General features: G+C 39.4%; 1 protein-coding gene across 2 annotated transcripts in view; it reads right to left on the bottom strand.

Annotated features, from left to right (window-relative positions):
- Positions 1-15,473, bottom strand: part of LOC107676978 (single-stranded DNA-binding protein 3-like) — a 65,624-nt gene that overhangs the window by 30,477 nt on the left and 19,674 nt on the right. For both annotated transcript variants that reach the window (XM_016471748.1, XM_016471749.1), the window contains exon 4: positions 13,284-13,368. In XM_016471748.1, the coding sequence (XP_016327234.1) occupies positions 13,284-13,368 (85 nt within the window). The remainder of the gene's footprint in view (positions 1-13,283; positions 13,369-15,473) is intronic.

The raw sequence follows: 15,473 nt of genomic DNA, 5'->3' as shown, positions 1-15,473 counted from the left end.
CATCATAAACTGTGAACAGCAACAGATGTCAAAACTATTAATTTGTATCACAACCAGGCCAAGAAATAATTATAAACCAGAGTCATTTCAGTCAACCATAATAATGTCACAGCCAAATAATTACATTTGTGAAGTAAAAGCCACAACAGGAAACATAGTATTAATATCAGAATTAACATTAATGTTTTGATGCCGAGCCTAGCGCATATCGTTGTTGAAAAATCAGATTTGGCAGTCACAGGCTCATATTAATTAGTGCAATTAAACACAATTTGCAGCAGTGTCAAACCCTTTATTTTGGGTGGGCATTTGCGACGCGTTGATACGCTTATTACCAACAAACATTTACTTTGCAGCATGCACTAATAACCTTTCGTGATAAATCAGCGAACAAGAGACAAGGAGTTGAAAATGTGCCACGCAACAGGAAGATTAATAAATGGTAAAGCAGACAGAAGCAGTATTTCATCCAAAATAGTTTAGAAATGAACTATGCCAACACAAGCTGCACAGGTTGAGAAATATACAAAAGGTGCATTGTTATGCATTCTGGTTTGATTTTCAGTCACAGCTAGGCCCCAAAAATATGCTTAATTTATTATAAAATAATGCACTGCTATTCAATTTATTATAAAGTAATTTATAAAATATGTTGATCATACCCATCAGTTTTACCAACTTTCTTAGTAACTTTATTGGTACCAAAAACCAGGTCAAATACATCAACAAATATGCAACTTTTTGAATGATGAGCATGTGAATTCCTGGAAAATCTGGAGAAAAAAAACAACAACTTTATCCTGAGAATTTTTTTTTTATAATAAATAATATTTAAAAATATAAAAAATAATATTATCACACTTTTAAATACATAAATGTCAAATTATAAATAATTATACAAACCGTGCCGAGCCGAGTCGTACCATGCAGTGGAAAAGCGCCATTAGTGACTTTCTCGCCCTCCCCTCTCCCGGCTCTTGTAATATGGGGCAGACTCTAATCTGACCGCGCATCCCTTGGATTACAAACCCTCCGACAACACCACTACCACAGCCTCCACAGCCCCCCAAAATCAGGTCAACTGCCCCTCCCCCGGCCTCTTCATCACCCTCCTCTTCCTCAGTGGCATGCTTCATGAAAAACATGACAAACTGTCTGTGCATGCTGTAGGACGCTATTACATACGCAGACATGCTAAATAGCTAATACATTTCAGGTTTTTCACACAATGATATTAACAGAACAAATGATTATCTATCTCTACAAACCAGACTGAGGGAAAACCAAGGCACCTGCACATTTGGTAAACAACGCAAGGTCAGATTTTCAGGGCAAGGTGTGATTTAACATTTCAGACAGCAGCGGTTTGAGATTTGTGATTGGCAGCCAAAGAGCCTGTGACCTTTGTTTGACTCTGTAGCCTTTATAAACTGCAGCAGTTATTAAACACTCGATCTTGTGCGGAGAGTCTGAGGTATGAGACCAAAAGAGATAAGAGTGAGAGGATGAGAGACACACGAGACAAAATGAAGATCAGATGTAAGAGATGAAGGAGAACAAATGCAAGTGGGCAAAATAATCGGACAAATACGGCATAAACATCTTCATAAAAGCCATCTACGCTGAAGAAACTAAAATCTATGTGAGCTTTCCCTTTGATACATGTATGTGGCATGACTATAGAACAATGTGGCAATAAGCGTAATGCATGAGATTAACAACAAAGCAATTAAATCTGAATGTAGATAAAGATAAAGAAGCCATATTGAGTGTTTAAAAGGGAGACAACAATGCACAAAAGCACAGAGGAGAGCGTCATAACTCAACAATGCAGCTGTGGCTTGAACGTAAAACCAAGTGTCACAACCCCCTAACTTTGGCTGGTCTGCTCTGATGAAGAACTCTGTGAATTAGTGCTGGTGGAAAGAATGCAGATGTCAGAGCAAATGAAAACAGTGTCACATAACTGAAAGTCTACAGCTGCCTTAACTAAAACCATGAGCTTGGATAACCACACCGAAAAAGTTTAACATCATGTGAAGTAGGTTAAAAAAGCATGGTTCATGAAAACAATATTTATGGTAAGCCCGAGAGAACAAGAGGATTCTTCTGGACTTAAAGGCTCTCATCCAGAGAGGAAACCTGGGTCTCTGGGCCCACAGAACCAGTCATAACTTCAGGGTGGCCTTGACCGACCCTCACACACACACACACACACACACACACACACACACACACACACACACACACACAGAGGGGCTTGAGCACACCTGATCAGCTCAGAGACAGATGCATCTTTAGCTGATGCATCACACGGATACGTTGTTTTCATTCAAATCAAAGCGTAAACATAGAAAATGTCCGCCTGACGCAGCTGACACAGAATAGCATACGCGGTTTACGTTCAGTGGATATTCTCCAAAAAAGCGCTATAGGGTGACGCGGAGGAGACGAATTGTTGAATAAAGTCTTTATTATTGTTTTCTTTGCGCACAAAAAGTATTCTCGTAGCTTCGTAAAATTACAGTTGAACTCCTGATGTCACATGGATTATTTTACCGATCTCTTTGCTATGTTTCTGGACCTTGATCGTGGTAGTTACACTGCTGTCTATGGGAGGGTCAGAGAGCTCTCAGAATTCATCAAAAATATCTTAATTTGTGTTCTGAAGATGAACGGCGGTCTTACGGGTTTTGAACTACATGAGGATGAGTAATTAATGACAGAATTTTCTTTTTTTGGTGAGCTAACTCTTTAATAATTATCAATATTCATAGTATTTAATGAAAAGAAAAAGGAACAAAAAGACTAAAAAAGAACAGTTAAAAAGGAAAAGAAAAAAAAACAGCAGAAAAGAACAAAAGACGGAAAATACTATGGTACTGTACATGTGTAAAAAGTCAAGGTAATACGACAACACTGACTTTCCCAGATAAAAAAAAAAGAAAAAAAGATAATGCCATTGTACATGTCTAAAAATTAATACTACAATACTCTTTTTTTCAGGAAGGGAAGGGAAGAGAAGGGAAGGAAATGGAAGGAAATGGAAGGAAAGGAAAGGAAAGGAAAGGAAAGGAAAGGAAAGGAAAGGGAAGGAAAGGGAAGGAAAAGGGAAGGAAAAGGGAAGGAAAGGAACCATGTCAAAAAGTCAAGGTAATAGTACCATGGTAATATAACTTCTGTTATTGAAACAGGAAAGCAAGCAACCTTACAAGAAAGCAAGAAAGAAAAGTTACCATGGTACATTTATGGTAATACCATGACACTTTAATACAGGCTGTCTCCACAGTACTTCAAAGAATATCACAGCATTAACATGGTACTTTTTTGTGAAAGCAAGCAAAGAAAGAAAGGATCTTGTGAAATGTTGAGACAGTGAAAGCAGTGAACGTGGCAATTAAGACATGTAAAGAACCATCCCAGTTAAGCCCCGTCATTCTGTCGCTGGGGCAGCGGGGTACAGCTCTGCCAAGGTACGACTGGAGGCAGGTGTGGGCACGGCCTCAGAGGTAATCAGCCGGTCAGTGGGGAGCGATTTTGACTTCTAGTAAAAGCCTCTGGAAGCACATGGTATAAAAATAATAATTACTCTGCATTACGCTCACTGTCTGGCAATAGACCAACGGCAGCACAAGACAGAGACGATGAGCCGCTGCGTCTTTCACCACAGCATAGTATGTGTGTGCGGAGGTGAAAAGTGGAAGAATAAACACTCCACCCAAATCAAATAACGTAATCTCCAGTTATAAACGCTGCCTGCGTGAGTAAACCCAATCTACAGGAACCTAAAGACGGAGCTTGTTTTGAGGGATTTATGCTAGTTTTGTGGCTTTTTCCTTGCAATCCAGGGAAGCCTGTTGAAACTTGATCCCGAGCACACCGCTGTATTACAAATGGACAGTTTTACTTCATTGCGCCAAGACGGCACTTGAAAGCAGAGCGGAGAAAGGTGGCCCGCTATGCCAATGGTGCCAGACGTGGTAAATGCCAGCTGAGGGACCTGCTAACTTAACCTCGCAGCCACTAGCGCTGCCCACCGCTGGCGCAACAAAGAGGGACGAAATGAAATCGAGAGACTTGGAATAACTGTGGTATCCCTTGATTCACACCCCCTTGCAAGGTTATGAGAAAAACACACCACTGCGGTCTCTGTATTGACACTCGCAGAAGAACCAGATGGTTTATTCGGACAAAACCCACAGCAGTGCAAACAGGAATCTGAAGCGTTGCGCAGAAAGCAAGCAAAACACCTGCCGCTTCTGAAGAACAGATCAAGATGGCAGGGCAAGTCAGTCAATGGAGAATTACTTTATTTCATTGTTTGCGACTCCCTAGTTCATCATGATAACCTTCAATGTGAAGGTCACCAAGAAGGTATTGGCAACGAATGCTTTCATAAATGCTTTTCAATGCTTTTCAAAAAACGAAAGATGGAGGTTCGAAAACGATTAGATACTGATGCCACATTTTCACAGCTTCAAAAAACGACAAACTGGAAGTCCTTATTTTCAAATTAAATAGTACAGGAGCTAGGACCATACACCTATGTAAAAATTTCTAGTTGTTTTGAACTTTAGTTGTGTTGAAATTCAAATATTTGCAACTAGACTGCGCGATCGCCCAACCGTATGTTATGTAGCTTAAAAACTATGAGCGCAAAGTGAGAATTACCAATATGTTTGCAGTAAAATAATAATCTTTAAACACTATTTCTATAAAATGGGTATTAATAAATAATTATGTTCAAAATTATTATTAAAAACTTCATGATTTTGTTTCAAATATATTAACAATCATTTGTTTTGCATGAATATACTGACTATTTATTCATATCACCATGGTGATAAGCAGTAGTGTTAATTTTGTCGGTCATATTTAATTTGGTCTTAGTCCTGTGTCAAATGTACTTTTAAGTTATCATATTTAGTCAAAATTGTCCTGTTTTTGTTTAGCCAAGTTTTAGTCTGCTAAATTGCACTTTCACCAATAAGCATAAACCAACAGAATGTGGACTCATTCACATTAGTGTTAATTTAGTTTACGAAGACTATGACGAAAAATGTTCGTTGACGAGCTTTTTTCCCATGACTAAGACGAGACGACAATAACGTCAATAAATGATAACTATGACTATATCAACATGCAATTTCGTTGACAAAATAAGACGAGACTAAAATGTATTAAAAAAAAATTAAACTTTAACGAAAACCTCTTTATTTTCATCAAAAAAAAGGAGACAAAATGTTATTGCAGACTGCTCTACACGACTCTACTACGCGAGCTCTCATGAGTGTGGTTGCCAGATATCAAGAGTTCTAATCCCCGAATCAGAGCTTCGCTGTTATAAGGACACATTTTCTGCCCGGTGTTTTGCTTATTTTAAGCAATCTGGCAACCATGAGCATGCGCTCGCTCCTCATTGCGGAAGCGCCGCCGCCGATGATCTGAAAACACCGACAAATAAGCTGGAGTTTAGCGATCAAAATGAAAGTGTCACTCAGCCGGTCTGAGTTCTGTCATGAGATCTAGACTATATTGTTTGTGACTGTGGTTGCTGTATAAATGCACTTACTCAACCGCTGTTAGCCTATAGAGAAATAGGCTATTGCCATTTGGAATTATAGTGGAATTACTTGGAATTTCACTGTTATAATATTTTTCATTTGTTTTAGCAGTTTTCATAATGTAGACAGAAAGATTGCATAAGTCTTTGTTATTAATTTATAAAATAAGTAAGTACACTAGATGAGGTAAAATAGACCAGTCCACATTCTATTGATTTGTGCTTACTGGTGAAAGTGCAATACCTGAAATGCAAAAGTACATTTCTCAAATGACAACAATCATTACGATTATAATTTCGAGGCAAAAAAATAATTTTTATCAGTTTAACCATTATACAACATGAGAAAATGTGACTAAGATTGGACTAAAACCTTACTAAAATGCTCATACATTTCATTGATTTAAAACTTGACAAAACAAAAACAGGACAAGGTTGACTAAATATGATAACTAAAATGTACATTTGAGTAAGACTAAGACTAAATTAAAAATGGCTGCCAAAATTAATACTGCTGTACGGTTAATTAATAATAATCTTATTGCTAAAATGTCAAGTTTTCTTTGACTAAAACTAGACTAAAATGTTGAGACTTTTAGTCGACTAAAACTGGACTAAATCTAAACAGGATAAGGTTGACTAAATATGATAAAAACTAACAAGTACATTTAACACGGGACTAAGACTAAAATTAAAAATAGCTGACAAAATTAACACTAATTCACATGGTTTATTTTACCTCATCTAGCGTACTGATTTATTACATGCTAACTAATATATAATCAGAATGAGCTTTATAAAAAAATATATAAAGTTCATATTATAAATATTATCAAAGACTTGGATATTATAGGTTCTTTAATACATAAATAATATCAAAGACTTAGATATGTACTTTGTAGATATGTATAAACAAAAAAATATTATAACAGTAAAATTCCTAATAGTAATTCCAACAATTCCTAATTACAATAATGTTTCTCAATTAAAACAGCGGTTAAGTGCATTTATTCAGCAACCACAATCGCAAAAAAAAAAAGTTGAGATCTCATAACAGAATACAGACAGGGTTAATGACACTTTCGTTTAAGCTGAACATCTCACATGGAGATGCGAATGAAGAGTGAGCGTGTGCACATAGTTGCCAGATTGCAAAAATTAAGCAAAACACCGGACAGAAAATGCATCCTTTTAACAGAGAAGCTCTGATTTGGACATTTGAACTCTTGATATCTGGCAACCGCATACAAAAAAGCTCACATAGTAGAGGCGTGTACAGCGGTCTGCAATAATATTTTGCCTCTATTTTTTCAGTGAACCCCTCATTTCAGTCATGGGAAAAAAACTCGTCAATGAACATTTTTCGTCATAGTTTTCGTTAAAGTTAACACTAATAAGCAGTAACGTTTCGAGTGACTGCAACTAGGGGGCAAAATGCGACTATAGTATGCAAATGTCAGCGATAGTGAAAAGACAGCTTGATTGCAGACCATAAATTATTCTGGTAATGATCAAATTTAGCCTATTGGTTATCAGTCAAAACCTAAAGTAATGTTAACTGGAAAGCCACATTGCACGACAGTGGTAATGGTGCAACAAAATCTGCAATGTTGCCTGTGGAGAATTACCAGTTGTTGTTGTTTTTTTCATTTAATGTCTGTAATTTATTCCATTTTCTGTGAGAAACTAGTATCTCTGGACTTAAATCTGGGTTGGCCGGCCATCTTCAAAGTAACGACGGAGTTTAGATCAAAACAGCACTTGGGAGGGAGACTTGCAATTGTGGGAATTCAGACGGCGTTCAGGTCACACCTCCTCCAGACAGATGACATTTAAATTCCATTTATTTTCTTGGCAAATGCCGCCTCACCAGAGCAACTCATAAGAAAATATACAAAATATGCATATGCTGCATCGTGACGATTGCTTCAACACACATTAAAAGGACACAAAGCGGTACCAACAAGCCAAGGGACAACAAAAACAGTGCTAATAAGACAAGTAACTATAGTACAGGATTGATAACATACAGGCCACCTCTTCAAGATGAAACAAGGCCCTTCCACTACTTAAACTTAAGACCTTAGTAAATATCTAGCATGACGTGGTAGAATTTCAAAATAAATAAATGACCCTCAGACACACCCTATATCCAGACGCTCTGAAACGTAAACAACAAACAAAGGGTCAAAGTAACTCTTGATGTCTCTTATGGCTAGACAAAACAAAGAGACCACATTTCACACTTATTTTTAAACACAACACGCTCAGGAAAGTCATAAAAGCTTGATGAACTCTTTAAAGATAGAAAAGGGGTGGTAAAAGAGTAAAAAACATTTTTTAAACATATTTCCATGCTGGGTTAGCTGGTGAACAGGCATAACTATTGGCGCTTTTCCACTGCATGGTACAGCACGGTACGGCTCAGTACGGTTCACTTTTGGGGGGTTTTCCACTGGGTACAGCACGTGGTACTTTTTTTAGTACCACTTCGGTTGGGGTTCCAAGCGAACCGTACCGTTACCAAAACGTGACGTGTAAACTCTGCTGATCACGGATTGGCCGGAGAGAATCGTCACTACCTGCGTCACTGAACTTGCGACACAAACACAAAAGAACCGCTAGATTTAAATCAGCACAGCCAGCGATGGATCGAACGCAACTGTTTTGAACGAGCGCACCTTTTTTTTAACAACCAAAAAGTTTTGTTGTCTGTTGCGGAAGTACAGACGTTCCTCTCGTTGATAGCAGAGGAGCGGATCCAGCGAGAGCTTGATGGGGCGATGCGGAATGAAAAAGTTTTTTTTAGGAGTTGTGGTAGTAGAGGCGGCGCAACTATAACGACATGTGAATAATCCCGCCCACTGTAAAGCGGTACTGAACTGCAGTGGAAACGCAAACCGTGCCGAGCCGAACCATGCCGTGCCGTACTGAGCCGTACCGACCCGAGTCGTACCACGCAGTGGAAAAGCGCCATATGTGAAACTTGACAAAACAAGTCTTAGAAGCTAGTTGTGAAGCCTGGTGGGGACACTAGCATGCTAACATCTCATGCTGGGGACCAGCATCCAAAATACAACATATGCTTCTCTCCTGGTGTTTTTCAGCTGGAAAATCAACAAAGAGGAAGATGAAGGTGAACAACGACAAAGCCTTTGAGTGAAAACGTGTGTTAGTCATTGTTCGTTCCTTTAAGGTTTATTCCTTTTTGTCATCTTTCAAAAAGCTGGTAATTCTCATTGAGAGCAAGAGAATGGGAGGCATTTTTGAGAGATTTCAAATGAAAAAGGGCAGAAACTGAGCATACGAAAGGGGAAAAACAGACAGGTGAACGCTAGGGCAGATGATGCCGTGAGAACACCTCAGATTGAGAGGAGAAAAGCGGCACGTAGCTCACATTCAAAATTACAGTCACACATTAGTCATCAGGACCACCTGGAAGCACATGAAAAAAGAAAGACGAAGACAATGACCAATGCTTATTCACTTTCCACTTTTGAAACGCTCGGATATATTAAACCACCTGTTCCTCCACTTGTCTTTTCAATGACGCAGAACGCTGCCAAAAGATGCCGCAACGAAAAACATGTTCGTCTGTCGCTCTTCCGTCCTCTCCAAGTTTTTCCGCCTCGTAAGTGTGTCATTGAGGAACGCTCATGTCTGTCGTGTAGGCATATGTGACGGCTGAAATCGGTGTTAGTTATGTTCCAATTTAACGGTGTAACAGAGCAACTCAAGAGTGCTGAGGGTCAAGAAAAGGACCTCCATTATGTACTTGCAATGTTTCTGTCAGTACGTGATGGGATGGGGAAAACCATCTTTCAGAGCGTGACACTTGATGTAGCAGACAGGTTGGGTGACATTAAGGATGTCCAAAACTATGTTGTTGTTGTTTTTTTTAAATGGACTAGTTAGTAGGTCACCTGAACTACTAATTAGTCTTAAAAACCCAAGTGATACTTCGCCCAAAAAGGTTTTTCCAAATGTGCATGACTGCCCATAGAATTTAAGTCAGTGGGGTTTTGGACCACACTGTCTTATCTTCTGAACATAAAAATTTAACTTTGAAGAACTTCTAAAATGACATCTTTTGTGTTCTGCCTAAGACAGACACTTACAAATTTGGAAAGACAAGAGGCTGAATAAATGATCAAAATTAAAATTTTTGGTTGAATTATCAATCTAAGGAGGCCATAAATAATTAGGCTGGTTTTGGGTTCGCCTGACCTGGTTCTTCGGGGAATTTACATTAGACAGGTTCTTGCTGGTGATGCTTAATATATCTGTACCATTTTGCTTATTAAATCAATTTATTAGTATCTGTCCATTCTAAATATATACATTAACCAATACTGTATAATTAATTAAATTATCATTTATAACATAGGCTATTAATATTATCTTAAAGTCAGCATTATGCGACAGCAAAAACTTAAATGTAAATATAGCACATTTACAATAAAATAAATATCCAATGCCAGCATATATACAATATCAATATCAATAGCATACATACAATATCAACCAATATAGATACAATGATATTAGAAATACAGTGTTAAAATATAAAGCTTGCTTTGTGAAATTCCTTGTGGTGGAGTTCCTGAAGATCTCCAAATTAATAATGTGCAATTATCACATGAACATCAACAGACTTTTCACAGAACCAGGATTACCATCTAGATAAAACTGTAAAAGCCACTATCTAAAAAAAATAATAATAATAAAAAAAAAATACTAGGCCGCAGCTATGACGGCGATCAGAAAATAAAGGATAAGATCTTTCAAATCACTCACCAGAACAATATTGTTATGAACTCATCTGTTTACAAGCAACTCCACACGCAAAATTGCATGACAAATATGCAAACCATTCTGCTGGTGTAACTAAATACAGAGGTTTAGACAAAGGCTCTGATGGGAGACGGGCTTCTGTGGGAGTTTTAGGAAGTTTGCAGTGAGCAGGTACCACTATATCCTGCTTTCAATGTTTTTCTCTTTTCCCTTCTTTCTATTCAGTAAGCATCCCTAATACTGGACTAAATGCTGATTTCAGATCCTCTATAACTGAGAGTAGCATTCAATAGCTTGTCTATAAGTAGACTGAAGTACTTCCAGATGACCCTGTCTGTTTAAAAAGGGGGGGATGGGTGGTAAAGATGTGGTATCAAGGGTTTCTTGGTGGCACTAGTGGCTGCCTGGTTTTGGGGAACTGGCTCTCCACTTCTGGGAGCCCAGCCAGAGTCACAATCCTATAACAATCCTCAGATTAGTTATGAACCAGATTCCACAGTTCTCAAGATTTGCATGTTATATCCCATTATCTTTCCTCCCAACTGGAGGACTTACTTGCACAAAGTGCATCACTGGCCACTTGAGTAAAAAAGAGAAAAGAAGGGTAGACAAAAAGAAAGAAGAGTCAGAGTTTCCCCAAAATCCACCACCAGGAAGTTTACAAACAAAAATATAACGGTTTAATGCTACGACTGCAAAAACCTAGTCACCGTTGAAGCCCTGACTTGGAGAAGCCAATATAACTGCGGCGCTGACAGTGAGGAGGATTTGACTCATGGGAACCCGCTTGTTTTTCTGCCCCTGATCCACTGACACGCTAGGGAATGGGCACTGTTATCAGCCTTGCCTGAGATAGCAGGCTTGATGGGGCGGCCAGTCCACAGGGATCCCAGAGCTGAAGTTAATCAGACGGAGACAGGTCTGGAGCGACCCATGGGACCTCCACCGTCGCCTCCTCCTCCTCGTCCTCCATCTCCACCACCCCCATAACCACCAAAACTCGTCACGACCTCCACCATAAGACTCTTCACACAACATTAGCCTGGTGTCTACAAAAGCCTCAAAAATAGACAGAAAGTGGCCTCAGGTCTTCCAAGAATTGGCCAGCCATTGGATCGAGAGTTGATGGCTGGGGAAATCGCTCAACAGCGCTGAGTAACCCTCGAGGAACAAACTTGACGTGTTCACTTCATTCTAGCCCAATTAATAAAATCCCCAAACCCAGAATTAATCCACTGGACTCAACATTCTGAAGGCAAATGGAGATTAATAGCCTGATGAAAAGATTTGGGAAAACATTCGGAATGGGACACAACACAGGCCGGATATGCTCTGACCTCCTGAACTTTGCCGAGGGTTAAAGGTCAGGGGAAACCGGTCATTAATCCTCAGACTAGAAATCGGGGGCAGGATATCTGAGCCTTTCAAACTCGCCGAGTCCCTGAGATCCAGTAGCAAAGCCTAGAAACTTATCTGGAGTTTACTTAGAAAAGGCCACGAGCATTTCAAACAGTTAATCGGAGCCGACAGCCTGTTTCACAACAGCCGCGTCAACGTCGAGCACGGGTGGTCAGTCGTGCGGAGGAGGGGGTCATCAGAACACTCATTTCGACAATCCCAGGTGTCCATTGGGTGTTAGAAATGATTAGGCGTATAGATTAATTGAACACACGTCAGACTTAATTAAGCATGGCATTTAATTAACCATGTAATTAATCTTATAGAGGCCGTACACAGGCGCGCAGATTCCAATTGGTTGAAACTTCAGCAGGCAGCTGACACAAACTTGTAACTGTTCTCTGCTAGCAGGTCCAGTAAATTAAATGTCTGAGGCAAGAATAGACGGATAATCCCTTTCATGACTCAAGCCCCAAGATCTGGTCCAGGTGAGACTCTGGTGCTAACAGTTAGCGGTAAATCATAGTTACTTTCATATAATCTTTGACACATTATCCTCCTCTGGAGCGTATTCACGAGGTTTTAACACTGCTAATGTGTCGGGTAAAAGATATTTGCACAATTTATATTTGACGCTAAATTTCTGCCAAAGAAAACATGCGGAGTGGAAAAGAGGTCCCAGTGTATTCTGCAAATTGTAGATACAGGCGCCAACACTCAAAACTCTTCAAGACCCAAGGGTTGAGCAAGGGTCAGTGTTTGTGGTCACATTAACATGGTCATTTGCAGTTGGAAAGCCAAAGAACTACCCTTTTTGGTGGAGCTCAAGGGTTGTCCACACATGCTACTCCAGTTCTCCATTACTAACTTAAAGGTCTTCCGCAGATCAAGGGGTCAAAAGGGTCATGGTGCAGACCTTCAAGATAGCCCAGGCTACTCTTAATCCTGCAACCTTAAAAGGATAGATCATCCAAAAATTTTAATTGTGTCCATCACTTTCTTGTTGTTCCAAACTTGTATGACTTACTTTCTTTTGCAGAACACAAAACCGGAAATCTTGACGTTGTTGTCCAGTTGACTTTCTTTTTATGGACCGAAAAGACATTTTTCAAAATATCTTCTTTTGTGTTCCACAGCAGAATGCAAGTCATACAGGTTTGGAACAACATGAAGGTAAGTAAATTATACCAGAATTTTATTTTTGGGGTGAACTATCCCCTTTAAGCATCTGGGCTACTGTGCCAGAACTTTATTAGAACCAAAGGTGTATCCTGGTACGTAGACAATGAAGCTACCACAGATTTACGATGATATTTATAGATATTACGAAATTTTCAGTGATAAAAGTCACAACCTGGGTGAACATATTTATAGCACATGCGTTCTATCAAAAATGAACCGAAGCTTAAGATAAACAGCACCGGTAACTGTAAAAAGAGAGTAAACCTGATAATTTGGGTTAACGAAATCACCAACAGCAGAACTTCAGGTTCAACCAAACCCCACGGCGGATAAAATAGGAACTCACATAGTCGTGGAAAGCCTTGGCCTCGCTGGAATGTTCACATGTCTCCCGTCGATCTGGAGCTGCACAGTACAGATCCCAGAATACACTGCAAAATAAGGCAGAATAAACAAAGCTGAGTATCAAATACATGGGTGAACTTCACCGAACTAAACAGCTGCCGAACTAAACACCAACAGGCTGTGGTACACTTAACACATCAATGTGAAAAATGGTACTGAATGGCATGGTTTGTTCCAGGCCTTGTTGTTTCTTTTTGTTTCTCCAATTACCCTAGTCTTTACCGAAAATGTTTTTACAGAAAAGCTTGTGCTCAGCTGTGATGCAACTCACCTACTCACAAATAAAAACACAACATTGGAGTTGTCATTTACAACCCTTAAGGGTTTATTTTAAAACCCTTTATATAATTTAATTCAGTGGCTTTTCACCATTCTGAGCTTTTTTGATGGAACCACCGAAACTACTAAGAAACAAAATTCAAAGCAATACATTTATAACAATGATACAATGTATTTTTAACATCCAAACTAATTTAATTTAGATTTTGCCGGATTGAGTTATGAAAACTTCTGATAACTTTCAAGTTAGTGATGCAAGATGTGAGACCCGTAGGGTTTAGGGGGCGATGCAGATTCGATTTTTCTGTGGTGTAAACGTGCGAAATGGTTTCAGATCAAGCTTTGGCTCCAGCACACTGTAAAAGGCACGTCAGAGTAAGAACAGAAGACCGATCTTCTTCAGTATCACACTCAGAAGAACTTGACAGCTTCCATCAAAGCTGGGTCACTACAATCATAACCCCTGGATAGCTTCCCACTTTATGAGGTGTGACCTGTAAGTGGCTAATCAATTAGGCTTGATATTTGTTAATTAAGGAAATACAGTCCTTAAGGGCTGCTAGGGGGAGCGGGTTGCACTCCAAATGGTCCCTTAATTACTTCATTGAAAATAAGTACCTGTTAAACAGGTCGGCATTAAACTGCTCTCACTCTTTAGATATTGATTTAATGGACGCTTCATAAAAGCTGCTGAAGCAGGGCTTAAGAAAACGAACGCAAGTTGTTCCATCTTCCGAGGCAGCACTTTTTACCGCTCTGCATTATTTCTGCTGATGTAACAAAATTAGACTTCTGTTCTGAATGTGGGAAAAAGCTTACGTTTGATGTGACAGATTGCAAAAAGGACAAAATAGGCCGCTCACGGCACGGCGACAGGTCAATGGGGATAATCAGTTTCCACCCATTTCATGTATCTTGCCGTGGAGTGGAAACCATTTGACGGATTTGTGTTCGTGAGCATAACGCAAAGGATAGCTTATGACAGCTTTCATAAATCACTCACTGTTTATGGGTGGAATAAGAGAGCAAGGTTAAACAACATTCAGCTCATCAGACTACAAAAGTAGAGGAACTGCAGCAAAAATCAAGTGTTTAGATTTAAATGCAGACTGAATTCATACTTCTTACAGGGAATAGGTCAGCCAAAAATTACAATTATGTCATCACTTGCTCAAAATTACATGGATTTGGAACAAAATGAGGGTATCTTCTAGTGCTGGGTGGTATAACCAAAAATGTATATCACGGTATTTTTCAAAATTATACCGGTTTCACGGTACATGACGGTATTTTTTTTTCCATGCATGACCAGGTGTTAACCATATTTTCTACTGATTGAGAGAGGAAATACTGCAGTATATTGACTTAGAATGCCCTATTTTACTGTCATGATGAGTGAATATTGTCAAAAAATACCACACTAAATAGTGACTAAACACGACCCCTTTTAATACATGTTAATCAGGAGTCACTCTCATTTATAATCGCGGCATCGTCTGATAAAATCAACATGCATCTACACTAAAGAGCGGCTATTTCGGCTATATTACTTTTTTGTCTCATGCAGCGCACTGCCTGCGTCTGAGAAACAAACTAAAAAAAACAACAAACAAAAAAGTGCATGTGATATTAACAGACGAACTATGCTCATATTTATAATTCCAAACAATCAGTAAGCGACAGGTGCTAGGAAACGCTGTTTTGTACTCATGTACTGACGTGTCGGCTGCGGTGCGCTGCTTCTCTGCCGCTCACTGCACAGAACAGACGCCGAGAGAGGCGACACTTCTCCGGGAAAGTCAGACCTCGCGTTCGCGGGAAAGCACTGGCGAAATCTTCCAACTGAACCATA

The sequence above is a fragment of the Sinocyclocheilus anshuiensis genome, unplaced genomic scaffold (genome assembly GCF_001515605.1).
Source record: "Sinocyclocheilus anshuiensis isolate Anshui unplaced genomic scaffold, SAMN03320099.WGS_v1.1 scaffold420, whole genome shotgun sequence".
NCBI lineage: Eukaryota > Metazoa > Chordata > Actinopteri > Cypriniformes > Cyprinidae > Sinocyclocheilus > Sinocyclocheilus anshuiensis.
Note: the sequence above shows the minus strand (reverse complement) of the source record. Positions and strands in the feature narration are given on the sequence as shown.